Source organism: Taudactylus pleione, unplaced genomic scaffold (assembly GCF_031769625.1).
Source record: "Taudactylus pleione unplaced genomic scaffold, aTauple2 ptg000423l, whole genome shotgun sequence".
Taxonomy (NCBI): Eukaryota; Metazoa; Chordata; class Amphibia; order Anura; family Myobatrachidae; genus Taudactylus; species Taudactylus pleione.
Genome location: NW_028284825.1, coordinates 1,665,887 through 1,688,145, shown reverse-complemented (window position 1 = coordinate 1,688,145; position 22,259 = coordinate 1,665,887). Strand labels below are relative to the sequence as shown.

The 22,259-nt window shown below is 43.6% G+C and overlaps 1 protein-coding gene across 1 annotated transcript in view; it reads right to left on the bottom strand.

The window, feature by feature from the left end:
* LOC148506148 (uncharacterized) overlaps positions 1-22,259 on the bottom strand; it is an 83,981-nt gene that overhangs the window by 12,932 nt on the left and 48,790 nt on the right. Inside the window, exons 7-8 of the mRNA XM_088447198.1 lie at positions 16,528-16,579; positions 13,799-13,862 (exon numbers count right to left, since the gene is read on the bottom strand). Of these exons, the coding sequence (XP_088303324.1) occupies positions 13,799-13,862; positions 16,528-16,579 (116 nt within the window). The remainder of the gene's footprint in view (positions 1-13,798; positions 13,863-16,527; positions 16,580-22,259) is intronic.

The window sequence follows — 22,259 nt, the reverse complement described above, 5'->3', positions numbered from 1 at the left end:
CTGGAAGGGCTATGGCCCAGAGGAAAGAGCCTGGATTGATTCCATGGATGTTCATGCTCCACAGTATGTAAATCCTTCTATGTTGTCTGAAGGGTCACTAGAGGGAGTACTGTCAGGAATTATCGTTACCCTTCAGGTCGTGCTGCGCTTTCCTGGCAGGGGACCCAGCCTGGAGGCTCTCAGGTGGTTGACAGGATCCCAGCATGCAGGTGGTCTTAGGGGCCCGGATCAACGATGGCGTTCCTGCCAGCTCCAGACACTGGGCTGACCAGTAGTCTCCAATGGCAGCCAGGCTAATGTCCACCTGACCACATCGGCCAATCTCTGTGAGACCCAGGGTATAAATACCTTCCACTGACAGCACTCTCTGCCTGAACTTCATTGCTGTTAGACGTCCAAGGCTCCAACTTCCTGGCTAGCTGTCTACAGTTCACTTGTCTACTCCAGCGGTGATTCCACTCCAGCTCAAGTTGCGCTATAGTCTGGTCCCACTCCAGCTCCAGTTTGTGCTATAGTCCGGTTGCACTCTGGATCCAGTTGTGCTATAGTCTAGTCCCACTCCGGCTACAGTTTGTGCCAAAGTCCGGTCCCACTCCAGCTCCAGTTTGTGCTATAGTCTGGTCCCACTCTGGAACCAGTTTGTGCTACAGTCCGGTCCCTCTCTGGAACCAGTTTGTGCTATAGTCTGGTCCCACTCTGGAACCAGTTTGTGCTATAGTCTGGTCCAACTCCGGTTCCAGTGTATTATTGTCACACTCTGCACAATTGTGTGACTTACCTTGCCATTTGCTGCAGGTCAGGGTTTCTGCCTGACCTTGTTTGGGAACCATGCAGTGACATCACCATCATGCACTATGTCAGCTGATAGCATTCTTCCAGTGAGAGTGCTCCTGTCTCAGCTGACCTCTGCAGCCTATCAGGGACTTACAGCAGAGTCATATCCCCTGTGAGAACTCCCACTGGTGCCTGAGCAAATTGTTGCTTCCTAGAGTTCAGTTCTAACCTGTGGCTCCTTTGTGCAGAAAACCACCACTGCTATCAGGCTCATTTACCATACTCCAGCGTTCCTGTGTTGTTCCAATACCTGTTTCTGACCTTGGCTTCGTTTGTGACCCTGAATTCGCCTGACCCTTGGTACTGCATCTGATATCTGGTTTTGACTTCGGCTAATCCTTCTGACTTGTTTTCGCCTGCTCCCTGGTACCATCTAGTCCATTTGGTTCTGACCCGGCCTGTCGACTAAGCAATACGTCTTCTCCGCTCCATCCAGAGTTTGCCAGCACTTGTATAAGGGAACCTATCCTGAGGGCCGCGACCTGTGTGTCAGACGCAGCCAAGTCCATACCTTCTTGCGAGGGTCCCTGGTGAATACCGCAGGCACATTAGACTCCGCACCTCAGGCATAGATCTAGCCAACTCCCAAAATACGGGCTGCATCCATAATCCATCCGAGACTTGTGACAGTTATAGTCCGGTCCCACTCCAGCTCCAGTTTGTGCTATAGTCCGGTCCCACTCCGGCTTCAATTCATGCTACAGTCCGGTCCCAATCCGACTCCAGTGTATGCTATGTTCTGGTTCCAATCTGGTCCCAGTTTGTGCTACAATGCAGTTCAAGTCCCAGTGTCTTATCCCAGTGCACTTTTCCTTCCAGTACTGTCCACTTGTTTACATCTATTACTTTTGAAACCTATGAGAAAGTGTTACATACATCCTTCTCTACTCCAAAGCTCTCGAGCTGTCAGTGAGCAGGTATCAAGGTCTCTATCGGGAAGTCCAGAGTCCCCAGTCCTGACATATATACAATACTGTCTATACAAAACCAAATTTCTGGCCCTTACATTAATCCATAGTAATGCCCCAGTGCTTCCTCCATAATAGTTGTGACCGGACGCCTTTCGCTTAGGCCGGCCCTGGTCATGGGTTAGCGCTTTCGGAATCCCAATCACCATCAGTGACCGCCTGTCACTGACTCCGCCCACTGCACCATGGGCGTGTAACGATGCTGCCACCACCAAACTCTACCATCGGCGTTTGGAACCACTTTTTACGTTACCCTCAGGCTCCTACCTCGGCACCTGGAACCGCTTCTGCTGCGTATGTGTTTGACTAGCTGTGGCCACACCCCCTGATTGGTGTCAGCTGATTCCTCCTGATCCCTCTCAATGGACCAGGTCTGCACGTTAGCTTGGCAGAGGGCTTGAACTTGGAGACACGGATCTCTTACCCAGAACAGCCGGAGAACGGAATAGCATTTGGCGCAATTCTGATGGTCGCAGGATTGAGATACAATTGAAGTCAGGCAAGATGTTTATTGCTTAAAGTCTCGAAGAAGACTCGTCCTTCCAGATGAAGGGGTACATCGCATACAAGAAATCTTATCAAGCAGTTCTTCTCCTCAAAGAAGTTACAGGGTTGTACAAAAACACAGGCTCACAGGCCCTGTATTTATAGTCAGAACACATAATACAGCATGGTGAAATCCACCCACAGTTGGTCTTGTAACCCAATCAGACCATCTATCCCAAATGTAATTACAACTCACATTCCACAGGAACTGGTAATTTACTTTCATCCTTTGATACATTTATCACACAGTGACAAAATATCTATGTAGGATAACCAGCAATAATATTCGCTTTGGTCTTCCTGCAATAATCATGAAAAAACAAACACTTCTTTCCCCCAGAAGTGCAGACACACACACAGGAGAGATAGTCTCAGGCCATTGACTCTCTTCACACCTTCACAGCTTCCATCCTGGTCTCACTTGGATTGCAATTCAAAGAAAGCTTTGTTACACCACTAGCATAGGTCAGGATGATTAACATATCACTTCCTATGTCAGGAGGTTAGAATGTCTCATAACCATTTCACTTAAATGCTACAGCCTTCTAAAACAATACAACTTATACATTCCTTATAAGTGCATAGCCTATTAAATATACTCTGCATCATGCACTAATGCATTGCAGATCAGCTGCAGTGCATTACAGCAATATAAATATATACAGTCAGGTGCATAAATATTGGGACATTGACAGAATTTTCATATTTTGGCCTCTATTCACCACCACAATGGCTTTGAAATGAAACAAACAAGATGTGCTTTAACTGCAGACTGTGGAGATTTAATTTGAGGGTAATTACATCCAAATCAGGTGAACGGTGTAGGAATTACAACAGTTTCTATATGTGCCTCCCACTTTTTAAGGGGCCAAAAGTAATGGGACTATCAACTCAAAAGCTATTTCATGGACAGGTGTGGGCTATTCCCTCGTTATTTCATTATCAATTAAACAGGTAAAAGGTCTGGAGTTGATTCTAGGTGTGACTTTTGCATTTGGAATCAGTTGCTGTCGACTCTCAATATGAGATCCAAAGAGCTGTCACTATCAGTGAAGCAAGCCATCATTAGGCTGAAAAATCAAAACAAACCCATCAGAGAGATTGCAAAAACATTAGGTGTGGCCAAATCAACTGTTTGGAACATTCTTAAAAAGAAAGAACGCAACGGAGAGCTCAGCAACACCAAAACACCCGGAAGACCACGGAAAACAACTGTGGTGGATGACAGAAGAATTATTTCCCTAGGGAAGAAAAACCCCTTCACAACAGGTGGCCTAATCAAGAACACTCTCCAGGAGGTAGGTGTATATGTGTCAAAGTCAACAATCAAGAGAAGACTTCACAAGAGTGAATATAGAGGGTTCACCACAAGATGTAAACCATTGGTGAGCCTCAAAAACAGGAAGACCAGATTAGAGTTTGCCAAACAACATCTAAAAAAGCCATTACAGTTCTGTAACAACATCCTATGGACAGATGAGACAAAGATCAACTTGTACAAGAGTGATGGGAAGAGAAGAGTATGGAGAATGAAAGGAACTGCTCATGATCCAAAACATACCACCTCATCAGTGAAGCATGGTGGTGGTAGTGTCATGGTGTGGGCATGTATGGCTGCCAATGGAACTGGTTCCCTTGTATTTATTGATGATGTGACTGCTGACAAAAGCAGCACAATGAATTCTGAAGTGTTTCGGGCAATATTATATGCTCATATTCAGTCAAATGCTTCAGAACTCATTGGATGGCGCTTCACAGCGCAGATGGACAATGACCTGAAGCATACTGCAAAAGCAACCAAAGAGTTTTTTAAGGCTAAAAAGTGGAATGTTATGCAATGGCCAAGTGAATCCCCTGACCTGAATCCGATTGAGCATGCATTTCACTTGATGAAGACAAAACTGAAGGGAAAAAGCCCCAAGAACAAGCAGGAACAGAAGACATTTGCAGTAGAGGCCTGGCAAAGCATCACCAGGGATGAAACCCAGCGTCTGGTGATGTCTAGGCGTTCCATACTTCAGGCTGTAATTGCCTGCAAAGGATTTGCAACAAAGTATTAAAAAGTGAAAGTTAGATTTAGGATTGTTTAGTTTGTGCCATTACTTTTGGCCCCTTAAAAAGTGGGAGGCACATATAGAAACCGTTGTAATTCCTACACCGTTCACCTGATTTGTATGTAATTTCCCTCAAATGAAATCTGAAAGTCTGCAGTTAAAGCACATCTTGTTTGTTTCATTTCAAAGCCATTGTGGTGGTGAATAGAGGCCAAAATATGAAAATTCTGTCAATGTCCCAATATTTATGCACCTGACTGTAGACTTTAATACAGTTTATTATAAACCATGTGCAGTGTGTTTTAAACTGTGTCCTCACTGGGACCGTAACTGTTTCAGCGGTGGTTGCAGTGGCTCCCAGTGTGCAGCCACACTCTACCTACATTCCCCCAGTGCAGTGGGTCCAGGCCGCGACATGTAAAACATTAAAAAACACACTTATTAACACTCAGCGCGTAGCGCAGAGTATACATTTACAATGGGCGCCTGGCGCCTTTTTGTCCTTTTAGAAATGGCGGCACAGCACGGGGATTAACCCCTTCAGTGCTGTGGCAGCCATTAACCCCGTGTGGCTTGCCTCCGGTCACAACAGTGATTTACACAGATGTATAAAATGAGGACATATTATATATATATATATATATATATATATATAACCCTTGTTAAGGGTTAAAAGAAATACAATATTAATAAACATACATATTCAGAGGTAATATATGTACATGGGTTGACAAATATTATATATGACATATATGTATAGTTGTATATTGAGGTAAAACGCCTAATTTATTAATTCTTTAAGAAATAGGCTTTAGTAAAGGATGTGTATGTACAATTTGTGAAAAAAGCATATATATTTCTCTTTCATCCACTAGGGAACACTGCAAGCTATTACACTGGGGTATAGAGGCGTGGTAAGTCGGAGCTGGCACTTTCAATAATTTAGAAGTGTGAAGCTCCTCCCCCTCTATGCCCCACCAGCCCTCAGTTTAGAAAAATTTGCCTAGGAGCTGGACACTTTGGACAAAGTTCCAGCAATATACTTTAATTATTATTATACTTACACAGGCTATCTGCCTAATGTAGGGACCCTTCGCCATCTCTAAAAGGTTTGGTTCTGGGTCCCTGGTGCCCTGACTCAAAGTAAGGCAGGAGTGTACAGGGCTTCTACTAAAGCTCCTCACAGCTCCTCTCTGCCGCATGAACACTGCACCTGTCAAGGGAGCAGTAAATACAGGGAGCCGCATAAACCAGCTGCGTGCCCCCCTGGCGGGAGTGCACAGGGCTTATACAAAAGTTCCTGACAGCTCTTTTCCACCGCATCTGAAAAGCAATCCACGAGGGAGCCGCAGTGAGTATGTAAACCCAGTTGCGTGCCCCCCCCATCTACCGCTCTCTACCCGACCCCGGCAGGGAGTCGCGCTACAGCACAGCTCTCACTAGTCGTTCCACCCCCCACGCTATTTCAGGGATTGGAGACTCAGCAGCGCTAGCGGCTGCTTGTACAATAGTGAGCAATAGCTCAGCGGTAGGCAGGCACCATTTTATGCCACCGTCTGGCGCACATCTCAACCTGGGTTCAGATCCCATAAGGGAACACACAGGGTAAGCCGCTCCCCATATGTCAGCAGCAGGCTGCATTATTATGAGCTGCAGTTAGGCCGCTGCCTGAGACTGAGTCGGGACACAGGCCGCTGATAGTGGCCAACTTAGCTATATATATATATATATATATATATATATATGGCTGCAAGGGGCCATCTTGGTGCCAGGGATGAAGGAAAAAGTGGGTGGAGCTTGTCAAGTGCAGGCTCTCTCTCTCCCTGCACGGCTCAGGTGGGCTGTAAAGCAGCATTGCTACTGATTCTATTGGATTTTCCCTGCATCTCTTTTTCCTCCAGGCTGAGTGCAGGCACCATTTACAGAAGGCTACAGTAAGATTCTCCTAGCATCTGACATCCCTTCTACATGGGATCCTTTCAAGGGCTGTGAGTACGCTGGGTGTTATAACTGGCTGGTACATACAGGGAATCCATTAATTAGGGAAGAGAGTGGTGTGATTCTCCCCCTCTGTCTCCCATTAGCCTTCTAATTTCTAACTGTACAGTTTCTGTGTGAGTGGGGTGTGTGTCTCCACCATGACTGGCAAGGCAGCACCAAAGCTTCTCAGAAGCTGTTTGTTTGCTCAAAATGCTATAACAAACTTTCACAGCATTACGCTACTGACAAACTATGTGATGCTTGTGCAGTAATAGATCTGCCTGTTACTATAACTACCTTGCCTACTCCTACGTGGGCCTCTGACCTAGCGGGAGTTATGGCGGACTTAACGTCAGAGTTGGCCAAGTCTTGTAGATCACAAGACTGGACTGGACAAATCAGAGGAAGGCCTTGTACATATCATGGGTTCCACTAGTAGAATGCCCTCTACTTCCTATCAACAGAAACGTCTACAACCGGTGGAACTCCAGTCGTATGATTCTGACATGCATTGGAGGAGGTTTTGGGAGATGTTGTTTCCGTAGTGCAAGAATTAGAATCTGGTTCTCAGGTGGAGCCATTAATCTTGACGGTCAGGCAGGTCTTTAATTTACCTGAGGACATAGGGCCTGATTCAGCTTTGGAAATAGAGTGAGATTTAGCACTTAACTGATCATCTTGGTGAAACCATGCTGCACTGCAGGTGGGGCAGATTTAAAATGTGCAGAGAGATTTAGATTTGGGTGGGAGGTGTCCAAACTGACATCTAAAGTGCAATGTAATAATATTTATTTATTTATTAACAGTTTCTTATATAGCGCAGCATATTCCGTTGCGTTTTACAATTGGAAACATAAATAGAACAAAACTGGGTAATGACACACAGATATATAGGTAGGAAGGCCGTGCTCGTAAGCTTACAATCTATAGGGAATAATAATAATAATAATATAATAATAAAGCTGTGCAGTATTTGTGGGCTACATACAAAAGCAGCCAGTATTTACCCTGCATGCAAAAAAATGTATGTATTTACACCCCTTGCATTGCAACATAGTTTGTCCAGGTACACAGTTAAGTGCTAATTCTCACTCTATTCCCAAAGCTAAATCAGGCCCATAGTTCCTAAGCTCGGGAGTTTGATCTAGGGTATTTGGTAAACAACATAAGAGGTCTGTTGCTTTTCCCTTCTCACAACAATTTCAAGACCAAACTTTCCATGGCCTGGAAGCAACCGAATAAGAGTTTCCACAATGTTTCATCTCCGGCTATTTCATTCATATACGATGGAACAGTGGAAAACCCCTCCTCCAGTGGATGCATCCGTTCTTGGCTATCAAGGAAAACGCTCCCAGTCCCTGGTGCTACATCAATCAAGGACCCTTCTGATCATAAGCTGGTAACAACACTACGATCTGTGTGCACTATGACGGGAGCATGACTCAGACCAACACTTTTTAGTAACTGGGTTAACAAGGCAGTAGCCTGATGGGCGGAGCAGTGGATAATGTCTGGACTCGGTACTTCCAGAGCAGAGCTACCTATACTAGTGGAACACCAGATCACTACATGTATACCTGATTTCACTATTGCAGCTTGCAGAGCTCTCTGGCTGCGCTCTTGGCAGGAGGACACAGGATCTAAGTGGGGGTTGACGGTCTGCAGTTCTCTGGAATATGCTTTTCAGTCCAGAGCTGGACAATGGATATTCCAGGTTAAAAGGGGTAAGTCTTCTTTCCTCCTTTCAACTGCCCCCACACCCAGAGGGACTTACACTGGTCCCACATTTAATTCCTTTCGTGCCCCGCAGCCCTTTCGTGGTACAGCTATAGGTGCTTTCATGCAGGCTAGAGGTGGCAGAGGTAAAGGTGGTCACATGTCGACAGGCATAAAAGCCAGTTGAAAAACAGGTGACATGACGGTCTCCTGTCCGACCTGGGATTTCCTAGAGTAGGAGCTTGCTTAAAGACTTTTCAACAGGTTTGGAGCCAGACCTCTTCGGATTCAAGGATTCGAAGACTACTCACCATAGGGTACAGGATAGATATCAAACTTTCACCTGGTCTGCCGGTGTCAGCAGACACACAGTTCTGCAGTAGGAGATTAGTCTCTTATGAAATCAACAGTGCTGGTTCTGGTTCTGGGGTACCCAAGCCGCATGTGCCTGTCAGGCCCATCTTGAACCTCAAGTCTTTAAATCAGTATCTGACGGTTATCACTTCTATATGATGATCACTATTAGTTTCGGGCATTGCTTTGCCACCCTGTGTCTTCACCAAGCTAATGTCTGTCATGATTGCACACCTTCGGACATCAGGTGTGACCATAACTCCATACTTAGATGAACTGCTGATCAAGGCTCCATCAGAATCTCTTCTCTTGGACCATGCCTTGCTCACATACAAGACCCTGAGGACCAATCTAATTCCATCTCAGGGACTCCAGTTTCTGGGCATGATCGTGGATATGAGGTTACAGCGGGTGTTCCTATCTGAAGACAAGGCCCAAGACATTTGGCTACTAGTTCAACTAGTTTTCAGACAGAAGAGGTGTCTTTACTTATTTGTCTTAGTCTCTTAGGGAATTTGGCAGCTTTCTTAAATGCAATACCATTCGGATAATTCGGTTGGCCCCGCTACCCAGGTTATCTCCCCTCTGGTAGATGCACCCCAACATCCTCTTGGCAGGTCGATGATTCAGAGTGTGGGATGGGGTAATTGTAACAACAGCTGCCAGTCTCTGAGGATGGGGAGTGGTAGCCCTAGACTATCAGTTTCAGGGCTGCTGGTCTGAACAGTAAAGAAGGTGGCCCATAAAGGTGTCTGCTGAAATCCGCACACTTACTAAGGTCTCAACCAGTGAGGCTGAAAATGCGATGGCCATCATTATATATCAACCTACAGGATGGAACTTGAAGTCGCATGGCTATGAGAGAAATTACTCAGATTCTCCGGTGGGCTGAGAGTCAGTCAGTTATCCTATCGGCAGTGTTCTTTCTAGGAGTGGACTCTGGGAAACAGATTATCTCAGTTGCCAGGATCTCCACCCCAGGGAATGGATGCTTCACCCAGACATATTACAAGCCTTGGTCCACCGTTGGGGGTGGCCTCAAGTGGACCTCATGGCATCTCGATTAAACCCTCAGTTACCAAGACACGTATCCAGAACTCGGGATCTGGCTGTACAGGCAGTGGGCGCACTAACAGTTCCATAAACCTACGTAATGGTTTACCTGTTTCCTCCAATTCCATTTCTTTCTCGTCTACTAAAGCAAATAGAACACGACTCAGCCTTGGTCATACTCATGGCTCCAGACTGGCCTTGGAGGAGTTAGTTCTTGGACCTTTGGACTCTCTACACAGATGACCCATGGCCCCTACCACTTCGTCCAGACCTCCTGCAACAGGGTCCTTTTGTGCACCCCAACCTAGCACAGCTGCATTTACTGGGGTGGCTGTTGAAGCCACTATGTTGTGATGCAAGGTATCCCAGAATCTGTTATCCCCACTATGATTCCCGCCAGAAAACCGGTAACAGCTGCACATTACCACCGCATTTGGCGTTCTTATGTGGCATGGTGTGACAGTTGGGGTCTTCCGTCTAGGCTTTTTTGTTTATCTAGGTTATTGCTTTTTCTTCAAACTGGGCTATATACTGGTCTCCGTTTAGGGTCCTTAAAGGTGCAGAAATCTGCCCTTTCTATTTTCTTTCAAAGCAAATTGGCCCTCATACCTGAGGTGCAGACTTCTCTTCAGGGAGTATTGCATGTGCAGCCACCTTTTGATCCACCTACCGCTCCCTGGGACCTGAATTAGGTTCATATGTTTCTTCAGTCTTCCATTTTTGAGTCGCTTGATGAGGTAGATATCAAGTATTTGGCTTGGAAGACTGTTCTCCTCCTGGCATTGGCTTTGGCCCATTGGGTTTCAGAGTTGGGGGCCCTGTCTTGTAGGCCCTCATACCTTATCTTTCATGATGATAGGGTGGAGCTCAGGATACAAGCCGCTTTCCTTCCTAAGGTTGTGTCAGCTGTCTACTTAAATCAGCCTATTGTGGTGCCTTCCTTGGTTGAGGACTCCAGAGTATCATCGACTCTGGATGTGGTTTGAGTTCTTCATGTCTATGTGGCTCAGACTGCGTCTCTCCGTATGTCAGTTTTGTTCTTTGATCTGTATGATGCTGTTCGGAGGGGTTGGCCAGCATCAAAACAAACGTTGGTGAGGTGGATTTGTCTGACTATATGTCAGGCTTATGTCAGCAGCAGTAGGCAACCTCCTCCATCTATTTCAGCACATTCCACATGCTCTATGGGTACGTTGTGGGCTGTACATCGGGGTGCCTCCACCATGCATCTGTGCTGTGTGGCTACTTGGTCCTCGGTACATACCTGTACTTGTGAAGTTTTATAGGTTTGACACATTTGCGGCTTCAGCTTCACAATTTGGCTGCCTTGTTCTGCAGGTTCCTCAGAGCGCTCCCACCCATGTGGGAAAACTTTGGGACATCCACAGTGTAATAGCTTCCAGTGTCCCCTAGTGGATGAAAGAGAATATGGGATTTTGGTGCTTACCTGTAAATCCTTTTCTCTGATTCCACCAGGGGACACTGGATGCCCACCTCAGCACTCTTTGCCTGCCTGTTCGGTTGTTTGTTTGTGTAGTTCTGTTTGTTGGGTTATCTCTTCTCTTTGCTCCTGTTATTCTCCATCTCCATTCGGTCTTAATTTTTCTAAACTGAGGGCTGGTGGGGCATAGAGGGGGAGGAGCTTCACACTTTTAAATTATATAAAGTGCCAGCTCCAACTAACCATGCCTCTATACCCCAGTGTAATAGCTTCCAATGTCCCCTGTGGAGTCAGAGAAAAGGATTTACCGGTAAGTACCAAAATCCCATTTTCATGTATTTATATGACAGTTTGTGGTACTCTTTTCTCTGTGGTCGGGATGTGCACAAGTGTGTGGGATGCACATTCACAGGAGAAGCAGGGACAGAGTGATATGGCTAGGAGTGGTTGGGTTCCTATCAGGGAAAGAAGGGCAGGTTCAGACAGGTATAAAAAGGTGCTGCCAGCAGACTGACAATTAGTGTGGAGATACCTTCCTTCAGTGATCACCCCCCTGTGTCCTGAGCAGCAGCCAGTCTGTCAGGTGCAGGGAGGTGGAGACAGAGAGGGAACAGGGAAGCTGTGAAGCTGGAGAGCCTGAACAGCAGCACTCGCTCTGCCAGAGAGTTGGTTACCTGTGGCAGCAGCAGTGTTCAGTGGTGATGGTGGTGGTAGAAGTGCTCGGCAGTGGCAGTCTGTCTCAGTGTGGAGTGGGCTGTCACTGGAGGTCCTGGCTAAGCAGACAGGGAAGCAGACAGGAGGCGCCCCTCTGGCTAAGTGGGCTGAGGCTGGACATTACCGCTAAGGAGGTGTTGTACAAGTTAGGTGGGCTTGTCTGCTTAAGTAGTGGGTGCAATCAGCGGCAGCGTTGCCTGTTTGCAGCAGTTCCACCAGGGATCTAGAAGGCCTAGAGTGCTGTCAGATAGGCTGTCAGAGGTGGTGATTGGCAGTAATTATGGGAGAAATGGGGGAGCAAACCTATCTGTGCAGCTGCAGTTAGATCAGGAGTATGGTGATCAGGAGTGATTTCTATAAGTCAGCCCCCACACCTTCACAGAGTCACTAAAGAAACTGAATATACAGACAGCCACACTATAAGGCAGGTTTCTTTTTCTCTGCATTGGCCAGTAATGGGGTAGTATTTGACCTGCAGCCCACATTGATAGTTAGGCAATAGACAACCATTAATTGGAGTACAGGGATTCTATATGAGGAATCTAGCATCAGGTGTTCCCTGGAGTTCAAGGGACCCCCTCATCAGCAGACAGAGGAATGAACTACAAGAGATATAGGGCCTGATTCATCACGGATCGCAACTGCGATGCCTGCATATCAGGCGGTCGGCCACCCGATCGCTCCGTGTGTGGGGACCAACCGATATGTCGGCGTCGCGTCGCAAGGTGCCAATCGCACCATGTATGGGGGCCTTTAGGAGCTGAGTGACTGGTAGTTTATCACTCTCCAATTTATCACTATCTAGTGCTTAGTACATCTCCCCCTAAGTAATTGTTTGTAGCAGTAGTCAGGAACCATCAATATTGGGCTGATGATTTCATTGGACTGATATTTTCAGCATTGCTTTCACAGTGTTTATAACATTGATATGTTTAGTTAACCTATGCAATTGTATGTACATTGTACACCACTGTATATTGAAAAGTTTTGTAGTTAGTAAAATGCTTACTGTCGTTTGTCAAGTATATATTCATATATATAGAAAAAGAACAAAACTATATTATAATCTACGTGTGTTACTTATGCAGAGGTGTGGTGAGAGTTATTGGTGAACTCCTAACCTAAGGGGGACTGGATTGGAACTGGACTACTATTATACTTTATATACTAGGTTATCTACACCATATTACTTAATCACTATTAATATTTTGGGTTTTCCCAAGAAGGCCCAGATTGACCACTAATACTTGGATGGAGGCACTGATAACAGTATGTGTACCATTTAGCAGGAGGTTGAGGGTAGGTACACCCTAGACACAGAAGTGAATTGTAACCTAGGGTCCCTAGTGGTAAAAGGGGAGTTACATATATCTTTTTTTAAAGACCCAGCGTGCCATCAATTTTTCGCTTTTGTTAATATATACATACATAGAGTATACTGTATAATACTCACAATAGATAGTGGTGATAACATTGTAGTAGTGGTCAATTCAGTAGGAGGTGCTAAGGACATATTACAAGGCAGCAGGATGCAGAAAATGTCTAACAGTGGTCTTAAAGACAATATCATGGTACGCCGAATGCAGCAGTTTGGGGCACAAGGCCATGGGAGTGGCACAGTTGTTGCCACAGCAACCCCTGTCTCCAGCTCATGGGGTGCTTGGAGAGATGCTCGGCCTATCCTTAGGACACGCCGAGCTACCTGCTCAGAGCCGCCTCTTCTGTGATGTCATGATGTTACATGCGCTGGCGGTATTGGGACTGGCCCAGGTAGTGGAAGTGCTCGTTATGGCACTGGGCAATATTTCCAGTGTACTAGATTTCAAAGATAAAGGACACCACATTATAAACTAATAATGAACAACATGGGCCCTTATCTGTGGCCCCCTATTCATTCATGCATTATTGTCAGATTTGTTATAGCTTTTAACATTTGTGTAAAATTCCTGATGCTATGTTATTAGTGGTAATTGTCTTTCTTTTCTTAAAAACTTATTGCTGAGATGAAGGGTAATGTGTGGCCCTTTTGAAGGTGAGAGGACCACCCATGCAGCCACTGAAATGTATCAGTTTGCCGATCACTGTTATAAACCATGCAGATTAATGTCACATAACAAATTAACAATTAAGTATCTTACAGATGTGTAAATTTTAGTTCCCCAAACATAGCCTGATTTTTCACATCCTTCTGGACAGTGCAATCTAAGATAAAATACAATAAGAAAAGCAATAATTGCTATTTTAAACATTATATCCACTTACAAGTAGTACAAACAATGTTTCTATGCTTCTAGTAAAATACTTAAACGTTAATTTATTAATTTATTATAGGGAGAAAAATCATGTAAAATAATGTATAATGTATAGATATATAAATATGAATTCAACTAATGAGGCTGAATATAAGAGCCTTTAATAGCAGGGCCGTCAAGAGCTCTGACGGGTCTGGGGGGAAGGGGGGCGTCCAACCGGCCCAAGTAAGTAGTACCCCCCCTCTTTTTGGCGACCCTGCTTAATAGACATGTGATTGATTAAGTAATGTTCAACATATTTATATATGTATATGTTTAAGTATTAGGATTTTGTATGCATAAAATTTTATAAGCCACTCTTGTATGATATTGTATTGTATGTGAAACATTAGCACTATTAGAGATTTCACATTATATATATATATATATATATATACACAGTATATATATATATATATATATATACACATATATATATATATATATATATATATATATAGTGATACAAATTAGTGTAAGTGGTGCACAAAGCTCATATATAATAATATAACAACAAACAAAACACTGAACTTGTGTATCAATATTATAAACACTCCCTTTCTGAGGTGGCTGCCAAACCTTCCAAATAGTGATCTATTCAGCAAAATCACAGAAAAGAATTGGTTTACAAAAGATGAAGGAACGGCGCCTTCAGTGTATAATGATTTTGATTTATAAAATCTACAACAGTAGTATTTTAACCAGGTCCATAAAGTCTAAATGTAAGTCCTTGCAAAATCTTTGTGTAGTCCCCACGGTAAATCTCAAAGAAAACAGAAGAAAACAAAAACAAACAGAGTAATCTGAGACAAAATATATCAACATATAAGTTTTAAAGTGCTGACGTGCAAATAGTAGTGAAACATGTGCTAGAAACACTACACACGTGTTCAAATCATAAACTCCAGCACCCAGGGTGCTGGAGTTTATGATTTGAACATGTGTGGAGTGTTTCTAGCACATGCTTATGTCTGTATTCACTACTATTTGCACGTCAGCACTTTAAAACTTATATGTTGATATATTTTGTCTTGGATTACACTATGTTTGTTTTTTTCTGTTTTCTTTGAGATTTACCGTGGGAACTGCACGAAGGACCTGGTTAAAATACTACTGTTACAGATTTTATAAATCAAAAAATTTATACACTGAAGGCGCCGTTCCTTCATCTTTTGTAAACCAAATATGTATATAGTATTCCAAAGGGGCTGCACTCAATGTTCAATCCACAGCAGGTGGGGTGCTCCATTACAGACGGTCAGGTCCAATGCATAGGAATAAAGAATTGGATAGGCACAAACCATTCAGTAAAAAGATTATGTATTTACTCACAAGTACATAGTTGTAAAGTCTTTACAACTATGTACTTGTGAGTAAATACATCATCTTTTTACTGAATGGTGAGTGCCCATCCAATTCTTTATTGCTATATATATATATCTATATAAATATAGCTATGCTTAATGAGCCAGCAGCTGCTTCCTCCTGCATGATCACCATTAATGGACATGTGTCCCTATATACAGAGACTATACGACATGCAGCCCTTAACCTGCTGTGGAACTACACATACCAGCATGCCCTGACACAGTTTTTAGGTCATGCTAAAACTGTAGCAGGGCAAGCTGGCATGTGTAGTTCCACAGTAGCTAGGAGGCCACATGTTGAATAGCCGTGGACTATAGTATACACTGCATGTGTAGCACTGGAGAACCAACAGTTCTCTCAATACACTCATTATACTCTTGGACTCCCCTTTTGGCCATGCACACTCTATTGCTACTTAGGAGCTCATTCAGACCCGCTCGCTAGATGTGTCTGCTCGCACCCTGCATATGCAAATCGAACGCACGCCCAGCAAGGCAGGCGATCATACGGCAAGGCATTAGCACGCCCACTATGTCTTAGCGTGCGATCACTTTGTGTATGCAGACGCCCACGAGCCATTCATAAGACACCCACTTGCACATGTCATGAAAACATTGGTACATAGAGCACCATCAGATGTATTCGCAGAGCTTGAGGTTGACTATACCCTGCCGCAAGCACTGCGATCACTTCAGTGTGAAATACAACCAGGTGACGTGTACTATGACGCTGCCTGTTAATCGTGCACGCCTCTGAAACAGCATTGAAACACTCAGGCACGCCTGCGTTTGTACCTCCACTCCCCCATATCTAGTGGCCTGCCCCTGTTACCACCCACAAACGGCCTCTCCTGTCACTCATTCATCTGGGTTGTCTATGCTGGGCGAGTGAGAGCTTGCCGATCTTTCGCAGTGGTTCGCGCACGCACATTGCGATACATACGCATGCACAGATTTCAAATATCAGCCAGCTATGAGCGATCGCATCCACGCGAGCGGGTCTGAATCAGCTCCTTAGTATGCTGGCGAATAATTATGATGCAACTGTTTTTTTTTTATTCCGGTTAAGTATGTGGAAAACAATTCAGATTTAGACCAGTATTCTGAGAGGATTAGCCTCAGATCACTGATAATTTCACACTAACCTAAAAAGAATTAGGCAAGCCATTAAGTATATAATTTAATGGTTAAATAATCAGATTTACTCACTTTATGAGGTCCCCTTGCAGGAAATCTAAACTGGTATAACAGGTAATAAGTCCTGTAAGGGAACAAAAAATGCCCCATGAATATATTTCATGTTAACACTTGTACATTTATTTTGTTATACATTATATACCATAATATATTGTTGTCATTTCATATCGTGTGTCAGTTCCAGATGCAAATAAATGTAAATAATTATTTCTGATGAACTATATGTTATATCTAGTTCAGGTCACAAATGCTATTAAAGGAGAGGCAGGTGATGAGTCCCAAACCTAAGCAGGCCCCTATAGTAAAAGTAACTGAACTGGCCTATAATATTACAAAATCATTCATAAAATAAGTCCATACTGTAGATTACTGTGTATGTATGTATAAAATGTTTGTGCTTCAGAGACTGAATATGCACACAGGTGGTAACGCTGTTGTAGCTTTCTCTGCTCTTCAAAGCATTTGAAAAAACAGGCAAAGTGTGGCTACTCGGATACATGGGTAGAAAGATACTGGGAAGACAGGACTACTATCTTTCCCAGCAGTGCGCTCTCCTTTTTATAGCCAATACTATAATATATATATATATATATATATATATATATATATACAGTCAGGTCCATAAATATTGGGACATTGACAGAACTTTCATATTTTGGCCTCTATTCACCACCACAATGGCTTTGAAATGAAACAAACAAGATGTGCTTTAACTGCAGACTTTCAGATTTAATTTGAGGGTAACTACATCCAAATCAGGTGAACGGTGTAGGAATTACAACGGTTTCTATATGTGCCTCCCACAGGCCAAAATATGAAAATTCTGTCAATGTCCCAATATTTATGGACCTGACTATATATATATATATATATATATATATATATATATATATATGTACATATATTGCTATGAAAAGATACTTGGACAGCTCAAGAACCACTAAAATGGGGAAATATAAAGCTATAAACCCTTGGTGGAGTGTTTCACACTCACCTAAGATGACTCCTACATCCCCAAAGACATCTAATTATTCCAGCTCAGAGGCAGTATTAAATATAACAAACATGGCAGTTTTGGCAAAAGAGGTGTCATGTATTTTAATGCCTCTGATTGAAAAAAAATGGTCCCCGTGATTGAACAGAAATTTGACTCACTCCAGGACTCATTGAACAATGTAATTATAAAATTGGAAAATAACACTAAGAGGATTGAAACAGTAGAACAAAGAGGGAGTGATGTAGAAGACATGGTGAAAACTTTACAAAAACAACTCTCAGAACAAATAAAGATAACCGAAGCCCTAGTAGAAAAAGTTTACGACCTGAGAATAGGCACTGCCGCAATAACCTGAGATTTGTGGGAATCCCCGAATATATAAGAGGACAAGAACTGATGGACCTCCTACAAAAGGAGTTTAAAAAATCCCTCGCATTAGAGGAACCCTTGGTAGAAGTCATAATTGAAAGAGCCCATAGGTTAGGTCCAGGAAGACCAGAAGGTACAGAAAGACCTAGGCCCTGATTCAGAGCCGGACGCTATTTGCGCTCGCTCGGTCAATAAAAAGAGGTGGCTATTCAAATGACCGTTCGCACTTTGTGGTCTGTTCACGCCTCTATGTCTGAACGAGCGAACAAAACTTGCGGTCGTAATTTTGAAAAAGACGCCCCCTGGCCGCTCGCACCATACGTCATGTCCGCTATTTAATAGATTAATCGAGTACATCGAACAGCGTATGAACTGCTCGCTATTCTTGTGGTTGGTTTTTCCTACCGCAATCTTGCGAGCAGTTCTGACTATAAATCAACCAAGTGACGTGGTCAATGAAGCTCCTGTATTAATTATGCACACCCATAAAACGCCCGTTTTGACCTTTAAGCACGCCTGCGTTCTGATTTCCACTCCCCGTTTTCAAGCACCTTCCCCTGTTACCACCCACATACGCCTCCTCCTGTCACTCAAAATAGCAGGCATTCACTATTTAGCGAACAAACGATTTTCGGCCGCACTGACTGGTTTGCGCACGTGTATTAAAATCCGTACGCATGCGCAGATGTGCGAACATCGCTCATAACGAACGAGCGGCCGCTTACGAGCGGCTCTGAATGAGGGCCCTAGAGCAGTACTTGCCAAATATTTGAACTTCAAGGTTAAAGAAATTATCCTGAGAGCATATAGGAAAATGTCATCTGTTACAGTACGAGAGTACAAAATTCTGATCTTCCAAGACTTTTCAGCGCATGTGTCTAAAAAAAGAAGAGAACTTTCATCAATATGTTCTGAACTGGTTAAACAACATGTTTGTTTCTCGTTGATGTATTAAAGGTTATGATTGGAGGTCAACATCATATGTTGGAGGAGGCAGCAAAAGCAAAAATATTTATTGATCATTGAATAGAAATGATAGATAGGAGAAAGATAATTCAATGAATGTATAGATTAGGATATGTAACTGATGTTTGTGATATATAGATGGTTTTTATATGAATGAGAAAATGTATCAATGTTCAATGTTAAATTTAAAATAACAGTGAAGATCTGGAGGAAAATGTAGGAAAATGGTGGATTAATAAGGATAATACTGAAGAATACACAAGTGGTAATAATAAGAATTAGGTGTGGTTGAAAACTATATTGATAAGAATAATGACATCCCTTGACATAATTAAAGCAAGAAATAACAGGAGGACAGATAAACAGGAAAATAGTAGATATGAGTGATATGGCTAAGTTAGATGGTATAGAACGTCACCCTAATATACAATTAATATCGTGGAATGTCAAGGGAATTTAATACTCCCATTAAACAAAGGAAAGTGACATCCCATCTCAAAACACTCAAGCCAGATATTAGGGACTATGGCCCTAATTCAGAGCCGGACGCTCTGACCAGAGCGCTCGCTCTGAATCAGGGCCCACCTCCATAATTATGGAGCATCCTCCTGAACGCTCGTATAGCTGTGGGTCACCACCCACAGCATATACGAGCGTGCAGGTTGATGGTCGCGATGGTCTTGACCATCGCGACCATCGCCACTGCAAGCCAAAGCCTGCGGTTGAGTTTCTCAACCGCAAGGCCCGGAGTGATTTTGGCTCGATCAGAGCCAAAATCACTCCCACTGACATCACTAGTGATGTCAGTGGGGCCGGCTTCTGACGGTAGGCGTTCCCTTGGGAACGCCCCCGTCTGGGAGGCACGCCCCCGGCACGCCCACCAAAGGGGGCGTGCTGTCAATCAACATCGACAGCACGCCCCCTTTGATCAGACACAAAGAGCGAAGGAAAGTCCTTCGCTCGTCGCGTCTCGCGCATGCGCACGATGGAGCTCCCTCTGTCGTGCGCATGCGCAGTGCACACCATCGACCCACTTGCGAGCGGACAGCCGCTCGCGAGTGGGTCTGAATCAGGCCCTATGTGCCAAATGGATAGAGGAATGTATATCAGCTTCATATAATAAGAATTCAAGGGGTGTAGCAATATTGTTTAAAAAAAATTAGATTATGTTATCGATCATAAGTTTATAGACCCTAGGGGTAGATATTTGCTATTGGCTATCAGAATAGGTGAGGAAAAAAATACATTACTTAATATATATGCACCCAATCAACCAAATTAACAATTTTATACATATCTCTCTCAATTACTGAGAAACACCAAATTTAATTATAGGAGGAAATTTTAATTGTGTAGACAATTATAAATTGGATATATCCAAACTATTAAAAAAACAAAGGCCCTCATTCAGACCCGGACGCAAGTGGCCGTTCATACGTTCGGCGTACGTAAAAAAATATGTAAATTCAAGCACTCGCTAGTATTTTCGAACGCAGCCAAACATCCTCCCCAAACTCTACCGACCCCTCCTCTAACTAACGAGCGTGCCAAATAGCGAGCGTACATCCCCGAAATGGCTTGAAGGGAACGCACGCACAAGTACAAACCGGAAGTGGGACTGTCAGATTTCGATTAACTGCTCGTTTATTCTGCCTACCTCCCTCAATCGTATCATGCCAATCAATATATCAATTAGCTTAATTGTTTTTTTTTTTTTTTTCACAATGCAATAAACTTTAATCTTGTCCGTGTTTGTGTTTACCCGCAGAATACGTACGGCTTAAACATTCGCTTTTATTTGTCAAAATACATGTTAGAGCCAATTAAACAATTGTTTTATTTGTTTATTTCCGGGGTTCATTTCTTTATTTAAATTTGCTTACGGATGTCACTGCATCAAGCCTATCATAACTCTCAAGAGATTTCTGGCCCTGTCGAACACATGACTCATACACTAACCAATAGAATTGGTCCTGTTAATTACCCAAATACATTAGCCAATCAAAATTATTTTCGGGTCTTTATTAAAAATGATTTTTAACAAATACACCATTGCCATCATGAGAGCCTCGGCATTCACCAGGCGCGAGCTGCTGGTGTTAACCGAGGTGATGGATAGGCGGATCACCAGCCAGCCTCCACCCATCACAAATCGCGAGAAGCGTTCCACATATGCAGAGGTACGTGGCCGCCTGCGTTCCTTCGGCTCACGCCGCCAGATCGGCCAGCTGGAGCGCAGGTGGTCGGACCTGCAACGGCGGACGCCCCGCTTGCTGGCATGCTTTCGCATGCAGATCGCTGAAAGTAAGTTTTTGGGACTGTGGTTTTCATGTTTATCTTTGTGGCCCTAACTGCGTGTGCATGTTTTCATGTATGTTCTATTTATTCATTGTACTCATATCTGCATGGCCATGTTTTCATGTATGTCCTATTTATTCATTGTACTCATATCTGCATGGCCATGTTTTCAGATTTGTGTTGTCATAAATTAGAGTTTTACTCGGTTTTTGTTGAAACTAACCACAATTTGTTTCACATCTTTTAGGGGCACAGCGAAGACTACGGCGTCATCGCCATCCAAGACGGTGCTCTCGCCCACTCTCCCCAACCCCAAGCCAACCCTCCACAACCCCAAATTCCCCTATTTCCCCCTCCTCCCCAGCCTGCCCAGACCCTGTGGAGGATATTTCGGGGCTCCTTCCCCTCCATCCCAATTCCCCCTCTCCTCCAACCACCCCTCTTCTAACTACCCCCTCCCCAGAATCCCAAATCACTCTTCCAGCAAGGATTTGCAATTATTGTCACTAAGATTGTGTGTTGTATGTTTTAGGAAAACAGGCACAAGAAACACCTAACAGTAACAATCTGATTTCCCTTTTTTGGTGTTGTCAAAATTATATATTACTACATTTTACATGTTCCTATTTGGGGGGCAAGCTGCTTAGGCCGATATTATGAAGCCAACTGATTGTACAGGATTCCTTTGGGTGTTGGTTTGGACCCAGAAAGCATCTTACATTTTAGCTCAACTTGCGTCATTACTGGATTACCCCTTAGGCAAATGTAACGTGTGTGAACCTGGTTACACTTGCTTGTAATGGGCAAAAAAAGGAACAAAATTACACTCTCCAGACATTTATTCACAACATAACTAAAATAACAAAGTGGTCACTCACAAACAAAACACACAGTGATAATCATAAATACAACACATACAAAAAACTTAAAAAAATCACACAAAAAATCAAGAACTGGTTGACGAAGGACCATGCCATCATGATTCCACAAATGTGGCATTGCAATATGGGTTCCATAATATATTCCCAAAGTTTCCACATGAAGGTTTTTTAAGGGTAGCAGGAAGTAGTCATCGTTGGAGTCCCAAAGATTATGAAAACAAACAGAAGATGGA